The 18,076-nt window shown below is 46.9% G+C and overlaps 1 protein-coding gene across 2 annotated transcripts; it reads left to right on the forward strand.

Annotated features, from left to right (window-relative positions):
• Positions 1-577: 577 nt before the first annotated feature.
• On the forward strand, positions 578-15,974 carry LOC102039442 (rho GTPase-activating protein 20-like). Of its 2 annotated transcripts, XM_031062682.1 has the most exons (15): positions 578-657; positions 3,283-3,453; positions 3,950-4,099; positions 4,622-4,663; positions 5,386-5,470; positions 6,311-6,388; positions 6,555-6,621; positions 6,995-7,183; positions 7,903-8,078; positions 8,604-8,765; positions 9,841-9,950; positions 10,863-11,052; positions 11,636-11,753; positions 12,311-13,357; positions 13,481-15,974. In XM_031062682.1, exons 1-15 carry the CDS (start codon positions 578-580, stop codon positions 14,038-14,040), a joined length of 3,225 nt encoding a protein of 1,074 aa, XP_030918542.1. In that variant the 3' UTR covers positions 14,041-15,974. The 2 variants fall into 2 exon arrangements, with proteins under 2 accessions (XP_030918542.1, XP_005427906.1); XM_005427849.2 differs by having other exon boundaries at positions 12,311-15,974.
• Positions 15,975-18,076: the final 2,102 nt, after the last annotated feature.

The raw sequence follows: 18,076 nt of genomic DNA on the forward strand, positions 1-18,076 counted from the left end.
TCACCATTACAGTCACCCCAGTTCTGGGTTATACAAGACTTGGTGGCTGTGGCTGTTGAAAAAGACACAAGTGTCTTGAGGCTAGGCTGCCTGGAGAAGGGCCTGGTAACAACCTGTTTGCTGAACTGTGAGTCATGGAAAATGAAAATAGAGAAAAATCTACTAAGGAACCTCATCCATTCCTCCAGCTGATGAAGTACAACCCCCTAGAGTATTATATGCTCTTCATATCTTGGTCTGGTCCAGTTTTAAATTGTATTTCTATACTTTTCCTTAACAAACTATTCTATGGTATGAGTGTTTGGAAGTTTTCTTGAACTTCATACTTTGTTTTTTTTTTCCCTCTGTTTATTCATATAATTACTTTGAGATTTGGCTGTGAAAACATAAATGTGAGAGTTGACCAGTGTTTTAATGATCAGGAAGGGGTGGGGGGGTCTGGCAGCACAGATCATGGCTCTCAGTGCTGAGCTTTCATGATTATTAGCTAGACAAGAAGAGAATTTGGAGAGTGCAATGAGCAGGTCTGCTCCCAAGGTGGCCAGGCTAACTTGAATGTCTTTTTGTCTTGCAGAAGATGAAGCCCATCGTCCAGAGAAGACGATCTACCTCATCTGCCATTACTAAAGCTCTTGGAAAATCAAAGTCCCACTCCAGGTAGAAAAAATACCTTTCTGACTCCTGTTTCCATCTTTCTGCCTGCACAGACTGAAATCAAATTGGTTTTCAAGTTCATTTAACCATGTTGAGGGCAATTTGGTCCTGTGGCAGGGGCAGGTGGAGGGGGACAAGACAGATGTGGTGGGTTGCAGGACATGGGCTGATGCAGATTTAGCAGCCCTGAGGAGCATCCTGGGGTTCCAGCTCAGAGTTTCCCTGTGCAGCCACCCCCTGTGCAGCTCACTCACTGCCAGAGCCCTCTGCAGCCCCTGCTCCATGTGTGCACTGCCAGTGAGAGGGACAGTCCTGAGAAGTGCTTCGGCCTCAGCTGCAGGTACACCTGGGCAGGTGAGGGGGCTGGAGCTGCTTCTGGAGATGGAGGCAGTGGTGGGAGGCATGCCCAGGCCCTGAGAGCCCTGTGCAGGATGGCATCAGCTCAGGACACTTGTTGGAAGAGCTGCCAGACCCAGACCTGCTCCAGGCCAGCCTCGTTCTGTCAGGGGGCAGCAGCTTTCCCTTCCTGCCAGCCCAGGCAGTGGAGAGCTGCCCCCATGCCTGCACCTCCACTGATGCTCCTGCAGTGGGGCCCCAGGAGTGTCAGCAGAGTCAGGGAGCCATATGCCAGACATGCCCATTTTCTGCTGAAACACTGAGTGTTCTTACTCAGCCCTGAGCTGAGCACCTCAGCCCAGTGGGAGCTGAGTCCTCCTTGACCTCCTCCCCTCCTGCAGCACTGTGTCACTGCCAGAGACAGATAAGGGGATACCATGGTCCTTTCTGCCTTGCTCTGATAGCAGTCCTGTAAATAACATTTCCTGAGGGATTTGTTTAGTTTGATTTTTTTCTCTCTTTGTAAGAAAGAGAAGATAAAGCTGAACTGATTGATCTGGACCAGCCCTCCTGAAGAATATCTCTTTTGTATCCCACCATTGGTGATGGATGCACAGTGCAGCCTGCTTCTCTGGAATGAGGGGGGAGTGTCAGTCTCACAGGACATTTAATATGATGGGCAGGACTGATTTTCATTTGGTTGTCATTTGAAAAAGTTATGTGACTTCTTTTTCCTTCCTCCCACCCCCTCTAAATTGCAGTAGGGGAAAAAAAAAGTGAGGAAGAGAAACAAATTCTTGACTTTATTTGGCAGGAGAGCATCCTCATGAGGGAGGGAAGCTTTAAATGTTTCTTGTGATGAATTGCTATGGAGGGAGCTGGTCCAATGCCATCTTTGCTCAGGCCATGAAAGCATCAGTGAGATTTTTTTTTGCTATCCTGCCATTGTGTTTATAAAGCTGGGTAATTCTCCAGCTTTAGGAAATCCACTGCTTGGGATTGTGAGATGCTGTGGCTCCCACTGCTCAGCTGATGAACATGGAGAGTTTTAATATCATATCTGAAGGTGATTAAGCTTCTCACTTACAGCCCCACAGCTGCATAATTCAAGATTCACTTGTTGGTGGCTGTGGAGGAGGGAAGAGGGAATTTCTGTTTGCCAGAGTGCAGGTGTTCCTGTGACTGGGGGAGGGTTTTAGTAAAGCAGCTACTGGCTGGTTTTAACCTCATTCCTGTGAAATCAAGTGAGTTCAGTTATGAGGCCAGTGGAAACTGAGTTAAGACCAACAACGTCAAAAATACTGCAATTACAGCTCGTGTGGGTTTTTATTTGTTTGTGTAGAGTGTCCTCAGACTAGAGGGCAGAGCAGCAGAGGGAGAGCAGAATTGCTGAGGGGTGAAGGGAAGGCAAGTATCCTTGCCTGCAAGCAAGATACACATTTTTGTCTATGTGTGGAGACAGGAGGATCTCTGTGAGGTTTTTTCTGTGTCAGTCTAAGGCCATGTCTCAGAGTTTCACTAATTAAGTCAGGCTCAGGCACACAAGCACACTGTGCGAGCAGGAACTCTTGCATGTTCATGCAGCACAGAAATGGCTGTGGGAGCTGCTGTGCCAGCTGCCCTGAGCCCAGAGCAGGGCTGAGGAGGTGCTCTGTAGGGTGCTGAGCTGCAAGCCAGGACACTGCCCTTGGCAGAGCTCTTCCAGCTGGGGACAGCACAGGCAGAGGGTCAGGTTCAATCCCCATGCTGCCTTGTTGACTGAAGTCAACATGCTAAACGCCTCGGGGATTTTTGGAAATGGTGAGCACCTCTATGAATCTCAGTGGAAACAGCAAGCTGGATGGCTGCCAGGCAAGCCAGAATCAGATGTCTGGAATTAGATGAGTACATGCAGTTCATTTGCCTTTTGCTGCAACTCTTGTGCTGACAAATTGTTCAGTCTGGATGGAAAACATGCACAGAAAGGGCAGTGCCCCCACACCCAGCTGAGCCACGCCATGAGCCACGGGCTTTCCATGTCCAAGTCATAGCTCACACACGTGTGCAGGAAGTAAGTCTTTGACCTGAGTGAGAAATCACTCAAAAACTACTATTTCAGCAATTTAATCTCACAAGATTTGGTGTGTTCTTTTAGGCAGTTTTCTGTCTGAAGCTGGTAAAGTTAATTGTGCAGAGGCAAATGTGGGTCATAGAGAGTAATAGGGGCTGGGAGAAGCACAGAGCTCTCAGGCTTCTCCAAAACAGAAAAGGAAAGCTTCTGACAAAGTCTTGTGATTTTTTTTACTCCTCCAGGGAAACTACTCTTTCCTCTTCCCATTCAGACAATGGGCTGCCAAGTGGGGTGTTCAGCAGCCCAGGCTCCACCTTCATCCTGGATGAGCGAGTGCAGCTAACCGTGGGCCTGCAGACCCAGGAAAGACATCTGATTTTGTTGAGTGATGTGCTGGTCATTGCCAAGTCCAAGTAAGAGGAATTTCCACTCCTTCCTTTTCCCCAGTAGGTGCTGTTGAAGCTAGGCTCAGCATTTGGTGGGATTTTTGGGGCTGTCCTGTGCAGAGCCAGGTGTTGGACTCAATGATCATGTGGGTACTTTCCAACTCATGAGATTTTATGAGGCTCTGATCTATTTGTGGAGCACCTAGCAGCCTCCAAAACAATGCTTCTTTGGAAATATGGATCTAAAACGTGGCATTTCCCCCTTCCACCTTCACAAATTCTTCTTGGTATTAATGTTTCATTTCATTCATCTGAAGAAAAAGGTTGTCTAATCAGTTTTGCCCATTTCCTTATGAGGTTGCTTGAAGATACACCATGAGGGCAAGAGGCAGAAGGACAAACTGACTTTCAGTCTGACTCCTTCTGTCACATATAAATTCAGAGCTCTTGAAAGGAGAATGATCAGACTCTGGAGGTCTACATGTTATTCTCTGGCCTCAGGAATTCATAATTTCCACTGTAGATCCTCCTCCAGCCTGAAGCTGAAAAAGCAAGTGCATCTGAGTGAAGTGTGGACCGGCACCTGTCTCAGCGAAGTGACAGAGAAAAAGATGAGTCCTGAGAATTCATTTGTCATTGGCTGGCCCATCACCAACTACGTTGTCACCTTCAGGTACCTTATCAGACATCAGAGTTCCCTCTGCATCCCAGTAGCTACTCAGGTCTCCCTGTGTCAAGTGAAACAATGACTGAGGCTTAAGGGCCCATTTCCTTTTCCATTTCCTTACCCTGAAACCCGGGTAACCTGTGCTGGCAGCAATAGCTCTAGGAACAGCAGACTTTGGGAAGGAAATACTAGGAGAAAGAAAATAGCAATTAAAGGTCACTGCAAAAATAATGAGGGCCTACAAGATGAGTTAACTCCAACTTCACAGAAAGGGATTTTCCCTTATCTGAACACTCACCAGTCTGACAGGAAACCTGGTCCAGTTTGTTGCTGGGGTTTTTTTGTTATTATTATTTTTGTTATTTGTTAAAATAGAACAGAAGAAGGAAAGGACTGTGCTTTTGTTCCAGGGCTTTGCAGGAAGCAACTTTGACTTACAGCAATATATAAATGAAATTGGGTAGAGTTTCCAAAGGCTGTTACCCATTCAGCCCTTGTTTGATGATCTGCCTCCCTTTTTGTCTTCAGCTCAGCTGATGTGAAGGAACGATGGCTGTCAGAGTTGCTGGGGTAAGTGACCCTCCTTTCATCCTCCTTCCAGATGGTTTCTCTACAGGCCTTAGAGAAATCTGCCCTTCAAACTGTGCTCTGATTTTCAGCATGTTAAGTGTCTAAGTGCTATTTGAAAAACCCACCTTTGAAATCTGAATATTGATGCCCCTAGGAGAGTGCAAAATTGGTGCTAACAGTTGGGAAAAAAGGGGACCCATCAGAAGATGGTATTAATGGAGCATCCTTTTTCCTTTGGAGTTGGAGGTTGACTTTGCTAATCACTGTGGAACTGCCACAAGTGTTACTGATTCTTCAGATGTTTTTTGATTTGAACTAAAATTTTTATTATGTTGCATCTAGAGGCTACAGTTTTTTCTTTTACGTTTTATATGTTGCTTCCACTAATACCCAGACAAAACCGTTTATATAGAGACAAAGAAGGGAAAAAATCTTCTGATTTGTGGAGAGCAGTAGTGATCCTGAGGGAACACTGGAAGGTATTATACAGACACACCTACCTGCACTGAAGGACTGCATGTGGGGGATTATTAGTCTTTGTGCTCTAGGTAGATAAAGAAGTCAGTAAGAGCACATGACCTCACTATGAGTATTACATTCATGTATGTCATAATTAATCTGTATTTATTACAGTGCCAAGGAGGATGTCCCATCCAAATTTTAGGGTCCTTCTCAAATTTGGTTGGGAAATTACATCCCTTCCCTTTTTCTTTGACTTTCAGGCATATCAATGAGGTAAAACAAAATGAGTATCTGAAGAATCTGACCCTTCAGATCGTTGTGCTGGATGATGACAACTGTTCTTCTGTAAGTAAAGCTAAGGACCTGCTTGTCAGATCGAGACTACACAGGGGTCTGTGGAGTAGGGGAGAGAATGCAGGGTTGTGCTGATATTCCAGCATCTGAGTATCTGCATCCTTCCCACTTGGAAGCCTGCTTGGAGAGTTTTGGTTTGAGAAATGAGGAGGTAGCCAGGCCCTTACCAAACAGCACTTAATTCTTAAGATTATTCTTCACCTCTGACTTGTTTTCTCTTTTCCTTTTGCTTCACTTCAAAATTCATGACAGTTTGTGGCTGAGTGCCACAGGCAATTCCTATTTCCAGTGCTATGAATTGAGGATATTGATCACAGAGTCACTGGTGTGTTGTCCTGAATTAATTTACTGGAATGTGTCCCAGTCTAGCATACATTTCTTGGCTTCATGCCAAGCTTGGTGGGTCACATTTGCCTCCTGGGTGTTCTTCCTTCAAAGAGTGACCCCTGACACTCTGGTTGATGAGCATTGCCATGTTCCATGTTCACCCTTTTGAGTGACAGTGGCATTATAATCAGCCAAACACTGATGGGATCAAACACAGCATCTAAGCACCACCCACCTCCTGTGATTTCTGCTGGATGAAATCTTTGGATGGTATAATAGACCCATGACAGAAGAAGTAGTGGAGAATAGCTTTCACTTTGTATACCCATCATCCTTTCTGGTGTAGTTCAAATTTGTACTGCTCATCCAACCATGAACATTTAGTAAAGACAGTCATTAGACACAGATGTGACATTTTCCCCAGATTTTGAAGCTACAAGAAAATGCAACCAGACTTCTCACCTTTGTCTTAGCTTCCTGTATTTTCTCTGTTTGCCTTTCTAGACTACTGAAGTCAAGGTGTCCAATGTGGAAACTGCAGAGAGTGTGATGAAGAAGACCCTTCTACAGCTTGGGCTCCCTGTAAGTGGCAGATTTTAGCTAAGGATTCTGGCAGCATCTGCTTCACAGGACAGAGTGGGTGTGGATAAGTGTAGATTAGCTGTCTGTGCTTTCTGAGTGGAGAGCAACATCAACCCTCACTCTGGCCCCTCTCAACTAACTTTTCTCTTTGTTCTTCACCCAACAGGGCAGGACCAGTGAACACCACTTGTGGGTGGTCTCAGGAAAAGATGAGCCTGCTTATCCTCTCATCGGTAAAAGCTCTCCCATATTGAGCATCATTTTGTTACTTAATTCTGGCACCAAAGGAAACAGTAATAAGTTGTATTAGTGTATGTGGCAGAGAAACATCACAAACATTGCACTCTTCACTTAAAAAGTAATAGTAGGGACACTGTTCTTGATATAAGATGTGACATCAAGTTGCTGTGTGTGAGATGTCACTTGGCTTTTATCATCTCAGCATCCACATTTAATCAAAGCATGGTGATATCTTTGAAAAACTTCACACTTACCTCCCTTTTCCAAGGCTGGAATTTTCCAAAGCTGGAAATTTTCCAATAACAGTAGGAGTTTTTAACATAGGTCTACATTTTTGCTTGCTCTTTACACAACTCTGCTCAACAGGGCACGAGCATCCCTTCAGCATTGCCTTGAGCTGTCTCCGGGACTCCGCTGACCAGCAACAAAGAACCAACAACAACACTCTCCTGGCTGATGGGACAGAGGCTTCCTTCCTTGCTCAGCTCCCAAAGGAAAAACAGTGTCAGTTTGTCCTGAAACCCAGACTCCAGGCTCCAATGCAGCTGAGGAGAGGTAAGGGCTGCAGGAATGTGGTACAGCCAGGTAGAGACTTACCACTGACCAGTGCAGTGCTGAGCTCTTCTGGCATCATACATGTATCCAGAGTTGCTCTCATACCTGAATGGAATGTAAAGAGGAAGAGACTGCAGAGAGGTGAAATTTTCCTGTGCAAATATTCAGACTTAGCTTTCTGTCCTTTGTTAGTTCTGCAACTGCACGTCATTGTAGTAGAATCATAGAAAATGCTGAGTTGGAAGAGAACCATCAGTATCACTGAGTCCTGGCTCTGGCCCTACCATCCACCTGAGAGCATTGTCCATAGGCTCCTTGAATTCAGACAGCCTTGATGCTGTGACCACTGCCCTGGAGAGTCTGTTCCAGTGCTCAGCCACCCTCTGGGTGAAAAACCTTTTCTTGAGACCTCACCTAAACCTCCCCTGACTCAGCTTCATTTTCTCAAGGCCTATCGCTGGTCACAAGGGTGAAGTGATTCTTGCACTGCGGAGACAGCAAGAGAAGAATGGTGATTGAGAGTTTTGCTGATGGTTGAGAGATGAATAAGTGGTTTCACTGCTGTATATTGTCTAACCATCCCCATTAAGAGTGCAGTTAATAAACAGGTGAGGGTAGAAAGTGCTTGTTTTGCTGGGAACTCTGCCTCCACTGTAGATCACTCACTGTCCAGCAGGAGGACAGACAGGTGTGTAATGAAGGTGTGTGTTTGCTTTCAGAGTCACTGCAGAAGCACACCAAGAGGAAGAAGTCCTTGATTGACTGGGCCCTGCGCCGCAGCACCAGCACCCCCACGGGCAGCCCTCCCTCACAGTCCCCTACCACACCCCGCAAGCTCTTCGGCCTGTCCCTGTCCTCTGTCTGTCCTGATGGAATCCTTCCCAAGCCAATCATGGTAAGCAGCAGCCTGGACTGCTTGTCTTGATGTAAATTTGATGTGTTTAGCCCAAAATTTAAAGCCACTTGCAGCACTGATGAGGACTGAATGGGGAAGAGGAGCATTGTTTACTTGAGATCCAGACTCAGCTCAGGAACAAGGGTGGGAACAACCCTCTCCTGGGTAATCCCCATCACTTCATTCACAGGCATCTGTCCTTTTCAGTGGGTGTCTCAAGGTTATCACCAGATGACAAGGGGCAATGTCAGTGGATCCTGCCATGCTATGTAGCCTAGAAATCACTCACTACAAGAGTCCCCTGGGCTCACACTTGTCACAGGATAAGCATGCCCACATGAACTTTATCTGCAGCTTGCCTGTCAGGTTCTTGTCTCTGATTAGATCAGGATAAATATCTTGTATTGTTTTCTTCCCATTACTGACTTGGTCATCTGCTAATTACATTGCAACACATGATGTATAATATACACAGACAAGAGGCTAAAGTGTTAGGCTCTAAAGTACAACTGGCTTTTCTCTTAGGATATGCTGCTCCTCTTGTACCATGAAGGTCCCTCTACTAGGGGCATTTTCAGACGTTCTGCCAATGCCAAAACTTGCAAGGAATTGAAAGAGAAGCTGAACTCTGGAGATGATGTTCAGGTGGATGGAGAGTCAGTCTTTGTGGCTGCAGCTGTCATCACGGTATGTGTGGCCAAGTAACTCAGCTGTCTGGGCCAATGGCACCTTCCTTCTCTAAGGAAGCAGTGGGTCTTTATGGGTAGGCAGATTTCAGGGGAACAGAAAGCATTTTCCAGCAAGGAACATTTTCACCTGTTTGTGTGCACAGAGGTGATTCAGTAGCCTGGTTTTCACATGTGCAGACATGTGCAGCCCCTCAGGATGGGGCTCCCTTTGGCACCTGCCCATACCAAACCACCCCCAGCAGGAAATACATTGATGTCCACCTGCAAGGCAGCTGTGATGTCTGTAGAGTGCCAAATAACATGGCAGATACTGCACTGACTTATGCATAAAACCCTTAGGTTGCAGCAGCACAGATGTTTTTTGTCATTTCTGAATGCAAGGCAGAGGCTGCAGAAGGTTTGGGAGGACTTGTGCCACTTCAGAGCAGCTGCTCTGCAAGCCCCAAAAGAGAAGCTGACCTGTGCTCTCTGGACCCCCAGCCTTCACCCTCTGATCAGCCAGCAAGCACAAGGGAAAGCAGCTGCTAAATCCAAGCAGAGGGGTTGTGGTGGGTGGGGGATGAAGCTTGTGATAAGACCCATGTTTCAGTAAGGAAAAGCTTGTATTTTGTACTGGCAATTAAATCTGGTCAGAGTAATTTAGGCACCAAAGTATAAAAGAAAATCCCCTTTTTTCTTGTTGGCCTGATATCCAGGCATTTCCCAAGACAAGACATACACTGAGTTGTTGAATAGTCCCCTGAGAAAAACCAGCAGTCCTCCTAGCTGAGAAATGTTTCAGAGAGATCTGTGCAGAACCCCAGGGCTGAGTCCTCTGCTGGACTGCAAAAGGGACAGTCCTGTTCTGGAGAAGGAGCAAAACAGAAGGGCTGCCCGTTCATCCTGCAGTGCTGCCACAAAAGAACCTGAGGAAGACAGCTTGGTGGGCATGGGAGGGGAGAATAAACATGTTTGTGTAGTGTCTTGTTTTATCTTGTGCTTAATATGAATAAACAGTGACTATATGCATTGTGAAACTGAAACCAGGAATTCAAAACTGACCAGACTGCTCTGCATATATATATTTAATTCAGGATTTTCTCCGAAATATACCTGACAGTGTTCTATCCTCAGACATGCACGGACAGTGGATGGAAGCTATGGACACAGAAAATCGGGCACATAAGATTGAAGCTATCAAAAAGTTTGTAGAAGTTTCTTTTGGTGGGAATAGGGGGATCATATGGGCCTAAGAATAGCCTTCATTTTCTGGGAGATTACTGGCAATGCTCCAGGCCACAGGGGAGGAGCTATTGCCAATTGCCAGTGTCACTGATCAGAAAATTTTCTTTTTAAAGGTCTTTTTTGAACATCCTCAACATTTCTGACCCCAAAAAAGTCATTTAAAAATTCTCTTCTGATGATTAGTTCAAATTACCACAACAAGTAAACTGAAAAAGCATAATAATTGAGCCACAAGGAGTGCATCTATGGTAGCAGAATTAAATCTTTAATGACAGTAACTTTATTCTTATGTGCATGAAATGAGGCTGATCATCATATTGGCAATTAGAAGAAACAGCCCTGTCAAAGCTGAGATGTGGACCTTGAAAACAGCTTTACTGCCTTGAAACTGCTGCCCTGAGCATGAGCAGTTTATCAGCCTCCTGTTGGATATCCCGTTTATTCAACCATGGCTCAGCTCAGTTTTTGAACCTTACTGTTTATCTCGGGCCCTCTTTATCCATGTTCCCCACAGCACATGACACAGCAGTGTATGTGGAGTGCTGCTGGCCTGGAGCTGTCTCCTGTCTCCTCTGGGCATTCCCTGTTTACTTAAGGCATTGTGGGTTCCCCCCACATGCTCTGAACCCAAGTCCCTTGTCCCTCCAGCTCTGAGACCAGAGCAGATGGGAAATTTGGATGCAGAGTTGTGGCTCTCACATGAGTTGGTGGAGGGGAGTGACACAGATTCACCTTATTATCAAATGTGGATATCTCAGGCTGGGTAAAAAGGGGCAGGAGGGGGAAAAAGCTTTGGGATGCAACTTCTGGAATCCAAAGAGCAGATGTTTGTGAACAGCACTGTTTTCCTTTTTTCCCACTCTCTGAATAGTCTTGTCAACCAGCTTCCAGAGGCCAACCTCATCTTACTGAGACACCTCTTTGGAGTCCTGCATCATATTGAGCAGAATTCTGGAGTGAATCAGATGAATGCCTTTAACCTGGCTCTTTGCATAGCACCCAATATGCTGTGGCTACCGAGTCCCACTGGGCCTGAAGAGGAGAGCCGGTCTACAAAGAAGGTAATCTTCCACAGGTTTGGGAAAACCTCTGGTTTCCCCTTTCACTGCTTTTTATGGGCACTGCCTTTTTTAGTCCAAAGGAAAGCACAGGGCCAGTGACAGTGCTGGCTGAGTGGCACCCACGCCCCATCCTTTCCTCTGTGCAGCTGTGCCCATGCTGGGAGGGGTTTAGCCCCTCAGACTGTCCAGGGTGAAAAGGCAAGCAGTGATTGCTTCACCAGATGAGCTTCCTATATGGCCAAGCAAGCACAAGAAAACTGGAGCAGCTGAAGTTGGACACTGCCACCTCAGCTGGAACAAAATAAGCAATGAGCACAACAGTGCACCAGAAAGGAGGAACGCTTGCTTGGAGCTTATGAGGTGTAAGCAATAGTGAGGAAAACTGTAGAATGTGCTATACCTGGCTCACAGCACCAGTTCACATAGTTCATATTCTTGCCTCAGGTGTTCATACAGATGCACTGCCACATTCTTAACAGCTTCTTGAGGAAATTACATCTGTAAAAAAAATTAGATGATCTGGGTATGATTTTACTTGCTCTGTTTTCATGAAACTGAATCTGTGAATTCCTGTATTTGCCAGGTGGCCTTGTTAGTGCAGTTTCTGATTGAAAACTCAGGAGAGATTTTTGGAGGTGATATTGCTTCCTTGTTCCAAAGACCTGACATAAAGAAGTCCAAAAACTCAGCGGAATCTCTGGGTAAGTTGGTGGTAGGAAATCTTCCAGAAATATTTAAAATCTTTTAATAGGTAAAGCCCTCAGACAAAAGAGTTTGCTTTACCTTCATGTTTCTTCTAAGGAATAGCATTGAAAACCAGCTGGGTTTGGTTTACCCTTTGCCTGTCAAGCATAGGCAGGAAGAGATAGCAAAGCAGAGAGCTGAGGTGCAGAAACTCCAATGTGTCCCAAGGGATGGTTGTCTTTCTCCATGGCTGCTGTTAAACCTACTCTAGCCATTGCAAGAATTTAGTGTAGCCTTAGCACTGCCGTGTCCCAGCAGTATTTTTATTTTCCATGTTAGTTCTGTAAAGCTAAACCACAATGGTTTGTATGGAAAGAGTTGGAGTTGTCTCTGTTAGCTATCCTATGAATACAGGCTACTGGTGAAAACTGGTCATCAAACCAGAATTTTTTTATTATTTCCTGTGAGAATGATGGATTATCTTTGTTTTTCCATGGGCTTCATACAATTTCCCTGGTTTGGTTGTGAGGTACTATATATATGGCAACAAATTAATTTGTGTCCTCTGCCCCAGATATAGGCTTGGCTCAGCATGATGATTCCTCTGATGAGCTGGAGTTTTCCACTTGTGATCCAGAAGGGCCAAAGCACCACCTGGAATCTGATGATGCCATTTTTGAAATACCCAGCAGCTTGTTACTTGATGAGGATCAGGAAGACTGGGACTTGTTCAGCGAGATCACAGCCTGCTACCAAAGCAAAGCCCAGACCAACGCCAGTGCAGACAGCTACGAGCTCCTGGAGGAGGACGGCTCCTTCTGCTCCATCGGCTCCATCCGCTCGCTCAGCCCAGCCCGGGACCGCTGCTCCTCCGAGCCCAGCGTCTGCCTCAGCTCCCAGCAGCCCCCTCAGAGCCCCGAGCCCGTGGCCCGCCCGTCCAGCTGCGATGCCACCATCATGAGCAGCCACACTGACTACATCCACAGGCTCAGGCAGCTGCAGATGGAGAGCCAGAAGCTCATTGATGAAGGCCTAAGCCCTGGGGTTAATAAGGCCAGGCAGAACTTGTGGCAACCACCTCAGACCACCTCCAGGGTGAAGCAGCTCAGCCTTCAGAAGTCCAGCCTGTCCAACAGGTCCAGCTTCTCCAGCCTGTCCTCTACCACCACCTCACCATCTGCCTCCTCGCTTAGCTCCTTAGACAGTGCTTTCTCCTACTGCTCAGAGTCATCAGCCATCAGTCCCACAGATGTCTCATCCCTGCCATTCATGTTTGGCACTTCTGCCAGGCTTCATGCTGTGTCTCCCACGGCTGCCAAGAGGTCCCAAAAAGAGTGGCACAAATCCTTCACATCTCCTTTACATCTGTGCAATCTGGACAGTTTTCATGAGGGTGAACCCAAGGCTGGAGAGACCAGTCATTGCTTTGGAGAGCAGAAAAGTTTTCCATGTGTCAGCAGAGCTGCCATGGGAAGCTCATTCACTGACATTGACTGGGAAGAAGAGGAGAGACAGCTGAGTTGTTCAGGGTGCCCTGGCCCAAGGCTCAGGAGCCAGGATTATACCAAAGAGTTTGAAGAAAGCCCTGAGTACCCAGCTGCCAGCCCATGCAGTGAGACATCCCCACAGGTCAGCCACCAGCAGCACAGGGAGAAGACAGTGAAGAACATAGAAATCAAAGGCATTGATGGCTGCCCTCTGAGCCAGGAAAGCCTGAAGCGCACCAAGATAACTTTTTATGTGGCCCCAAATAAAGAAAGCTCTCAGGGGTCTCAAGTGGGAGAAGAGGAGAGATCTGTGACGAACGCCAGCAGCAGAGACTTACCCAGCAGCAGCAGTGAGCAGAACCCGTCCAAGAGCTTGCAGACTGTGAGAGTCCACATCCCCCAGACAGTTTTCTATGGGCAAAACACCCCCCTTGTCCTGCAGTCCTTCTCCAGGCGCTACCACCACCAACCAACAGTCCCATCCCTGCAGGCCAAGCACAGAGAGAGCCCCCAAAGTGCCTCTGCTCCCAAGGAGCTGGAGAGACAACCAGTGGAAACGGCGCAGGCGCCAACCCAGAGCAAGGGCTCGGACACGTTCAGCCACACCATCCACATCATCCTCCCCGACTCCATCCGGAACACCATCAGGGACTATTTCAAGCAGGATGAAACCAAGCCCTGTCCCACAGCAGAGGTGGAAGCAGTGGAGAAAGAACTGCTCCGGAGCAGGGTGGAGTGGCTCAGGAGTCAGCCTGTGGCAGAGGTGGCCGCAGAGGAGCGTGACACAGTGGTGTTTGCAGAAGAGACTTTTGTCTAAGGCTATGGTTGTGGAGGAACTAAATATTTTTTTGTGTATGTGGAACAGAAAATATTCTGTAATATATGATCAGGGTGTGAAGAATTTAGCAGGCTGCCTGGGGCAACAAGTGTAAAGTGACACTAATGTGTATGTAATACTCATTTTGGTGGGAGGTGGGGGGGCTGCTCTTGTGTTCTCTTTATGCCCTTTTCTGATGAAAGAGACCTCACTGGCTGGGTGTGGAATGGAGTGAATACCACCAGACTCTTCCTGTCCTTGAATTAGCTGACCTGTACAGGGCCTGACTCCATTTTTTTTAATAGCAGGAAAAGAGAAACGTTGCTTTATTTTCTCCAGTCAGCTGCTGATGTTGGTGGATGACTGGACAACAGGGACAGCTAATGCTTTTAATAATTAGTTAAAAATCTTTACACTTGCACAAAACCCACCGTTATTCACAGTTCATCACAAACATTCATCCAAAGGAAAATTCTTCACCTTCATTCCAGAAAGCACTGCTGCTTCACTCTGCTCATCTGTTGTCTGCGCTGGTCTAGCTCACAGCCCCCAGCCATTATTGGTTGAGGCTGGGTTCCAAAATCAGCAGCTGGAGCCCAAAGTCCAGCATTCACTGACAGACAGCATGTGTAACATTTTAAGGCCAAGATTGCTTTTTTTCTGGAATTAATTACACAGTGATTCTTTCTTCTCATACCTTCCCCAAAGTTAGCATTTGACAGAGACACAGTTGCCATGAAGGATTTTAGTACTGTCCCTTTGACAGGGCTGTGAATCTTCTGTGTCCTCTGGGAGTAGCTCAGTAGCTAGGAGTTTCAGTCCTAGTGAAAGTTGGCAATCTTCTGTCAATGCTGATGCCCGTTTCTAGAGGCAGTGTGGATGATGTGTAGTCATGCCGAGAGGGACTTGAGCAGGGCTTGGTTTTAGCACAAGGTCAAGGAGTTGTGGAAGTTGCAGGAATGTTGTTGAGTAGATGCTGAAGCAAAGTCCCATCTTGCCAGAAAGTTGTCAGTCCATACACTGAAACTGTCCAGGCTTCATCACCGATGCTGGCTCAGAGAAACACTGAGTTCCCCTCAGCAGAGTATGTGGCCCTGTGCACTCCAGCAGAATCAAGTTTGGGGAATTCCAGGCAGGGATGTGCTAAGCAGGCTGCTGGTAAGGACCACCAAAGAGTCCCACCACTTAATGGGACTTGTTAGGGGGTTGTGACACTGCCAGCTGAGCTCTAAAAAGATGCTGAGAGCACCACATTAGTTTGACAGGTTGTTTTAGGGAAACAATGGGAAAGGTCTCAAAGGCTGAAAGGTTTGGGATGGTTCATTTGAAAGTTACATGAGAGTTTTCTATGGTGGGATCTGTCCGAGAGACAATCCTTTTACTCAGTGAACAGTGAATGGGTGAAGGAAAAGAAAAATACATGAATCCTAATGACTGAAAAGTTGTGCTTGTGGAATAAGTATCCCTGCAAGCTGCTGAGTGTCCGCAAATAACCAGAGCTGGAGCTGCAAGACAGCTGCCATGGTTCAGTCCTTGCATAGGTGGGAAAGCCACCTCTGTAAAATTATCTGGTGTCAGACCCCTCCACTCATCTGCCAGGTGCTTATGAGGGTCAGTGACAGGAACCTGGCCCAGCACTCCAAATTCACATAATCAAATACTAGGGCAAGGGAACCAGGGGGAAGCCCAAAGCCCACTTTCCAAGGTGTATACAGTTTGTTTTGTTAGATGAAGGGTGTTTACCTCTCAGATGTGGCACTCTCTGTCCCAGATCACCTTTGTGGCCCTTGTATAATGAAAGGTGTATATAATCATAACACAACTCCACCACCAACATAATTTTCCTCACACATGAACAGCAATAAAGCATCCACAGTCTTTTTTTTCCAGAGCTAAAGTTGTAACTGTTTTAATAAAAGACACACAAGTTGTCATTGTGGTTTTGTCACCTTTTGTTCCCTTGCTCTTGCTCCCCTCTCCCATGTCAGGGTGGTGGCATTTGCACTGAACTGCTGTGAAACACACTCACCTCCCAGCCCAGGTCTGCCAGGCTGGCCACGCTGGCAAGAAGCCTTCTGCCAGCACAGCAGTCTAGGCATTACTCCTGTCTTTTCAAGAAGGTGAAAGAGCAGTAAATATTATAAGAAAAGTCTGCCTGTTCTTGGAAGAGAGATGATTTTGTATTATAAACATACTAACAGATGTAAACTCAGTGGCTGGGCTCAGGTCAAACAAAAGGGACCTGAACCAAATGCAGAGTAAGAGCTCATAATTTGCATCACCTAAAAAGATCACAAGAAACTTAGAAAGAGATTAGTTTAGAGAAATACTGGGTGAAAGAGAAAAACACACAATTTTCCTTGCCACATCTTAGGCTGCCTAATGTGGGCACAGTTCTCTGAGTAGCTGCTCTAACCTAGCTCTGTATTATAGCATTTTTCTTTATTTTAAACAAAACAAAATCCTGCAAAAGGTAACACAAACCAGAGTTCTCAGCCTGGAAATTCACAGCCCTCCTTTTCCATGAGCCAGACAATAATGCAACTCAGAGACCAATCTTGAAAATGTTCCACAGCCCCCAGCTTGCTCGTAACAAGAAATAACAAATGCACAAACACTTGGTTGGCTTTCTGCCCCAGAAAGGCCACACTTTCCCTTAATGTATAGGCCTGAGAGGCAAACAGGTTTCCCTTCTTTCTCTGTCCTTTCTCAGATCGTTTAGACCACACTGGCCTGTCACACACTGAAAGCCCTGCCCAGTGCCCCAGCAGATGCAGTTCTTGGGAAGTCATGTTCCATGGTCACCCTCCAGGAAGCGAGGAGCCTTCAGGGCCCGCTCCCAATTTAGACCAAGGCCAAACAAGTCCAGCTCATCTGCCTGGAAGAGAAATGACTCATGCAGCCTCATCTTATTTCTGTTCAGGATATATGATTTCTTTCCTTATCCTGCAGGCTGACAGAAATGTGACAGGAGGGCCTGAGCTGTAGTTTACTTTAAACTTTCCAATTCTATTTCTGATGTTTCAACTGTCAGGAAAGCCAGCCTTCCAAGAGATACTCTCCCTCATCCTTTGTAGCAGCTCCTTTGTACAGGGGCCTCTCCGTTATCCCAGAGGACCTTCAAGGGACAGCCAGCCCCGCCAGAGCAGCACGGGCTACTCTGACTCCCTGCATTTCCATGCTAACAGCTTGTGCTAGAAACTCTTTCTTCAGAGGTCACCCACACTCTGAAGAGGAACACAGAAGTCATTCAACCCTTCCAAAGTAGAAACCACTGCCTCTCTCGCCATCCTGCCAGGGTGTGTGGAGAGCTGACCTTTTCCAGCAGCAGCCTGGGCTCCAGCTTCCAAGCCCACAACAAGGCGGGGACCGAGGAGTGGGACTGCAAAGCTTCAGATCACCTTGGCTTTGCAAGAGACTTAAGAGCTACTGAAGGGGATGGCTTAGCTGCTTTCATTTAATCCATATTTATTATATTTGGTTTTTTTACAGTAAACCTGGGACATGTTGGAGGAGAAGAGGTTAGAGAGAAACAGACACAGCCTGGATGATTTTTTCTGATGGATGACAAAGCAAAGGGCTATCCTGTCATATGCCAGTCACAATCCTGAAGCCTCAGTACATCACCACATCCATGGTCCCCAAACAGGGCTGGGACCCTCCAAAACCCCACCCTGCTGGTGCCATCACCTCTTACAGCACACGGTTCTGGTCCATGCCAGAAATCCTTCCTGCAGGTACCCTTCTGCTATGGATAAAATTCTGGCATGGATAAACATTTGTACCCATTTTTGCATGAAGGATCAGAGAGGAAGACAAAGCCCATTGAGAGGAGTCACAGATCACTCATCACCTGTGCCCACAGGGACAGCAGGCCACGCCGGGCGCGGCTGGGCTGGTGTCCGCAGTAGGGAGGCATGGAGGTGCACAGACACCATTGGACACAAATGGCAGTTGTGGCTCCCCGAGACGGCCCCAGGCACCGGTCAGGGCGAGAGGAAGGAGGAGGGACGGGCACAGGGCAGCGGCCCTGCCG

The sequence above is a fragment of the Geospiza fortis genome, unplaced genomic scaffold (assembly GCF_000277835.1).
Source record: "Geospiza fortis unplaced genomic scaffold, GeoFor_1.0 scaffold874, whole genome shotgun sequence".
NCBI classification, from domain to species: domain Eukaryota; kingdom Metazoa; phylum Chordata; class Aves; order Passeriformes; family Thraupidae; genus Geospiza; species Geospiza fortis.

Bases quoted from the DNA above. Each gene is read 5' to 3' on its own strand.
- LOC102039442 (XM_005427849.2), top strand. From the start codon at position 578: ATGAAGCCCATCGTCCAGAGAAGACGATCTACCTCATCTGCCATTACT. The intron at 4,100-4,621 runs GTACCTTATCAG...TTTTGTCTTCAG, and splicing joins AACTACGTTGTCACCTTCAG to CTCAGCTGATGTGAAGGAAC. The intron at 6,622-6,994 runs GTAAAAGCTCTC...TCTGCTCAACAG, and splicing joins GCCTGCTTATCCTCTCATCG to GGCACGAGCATCCCTTCAGC.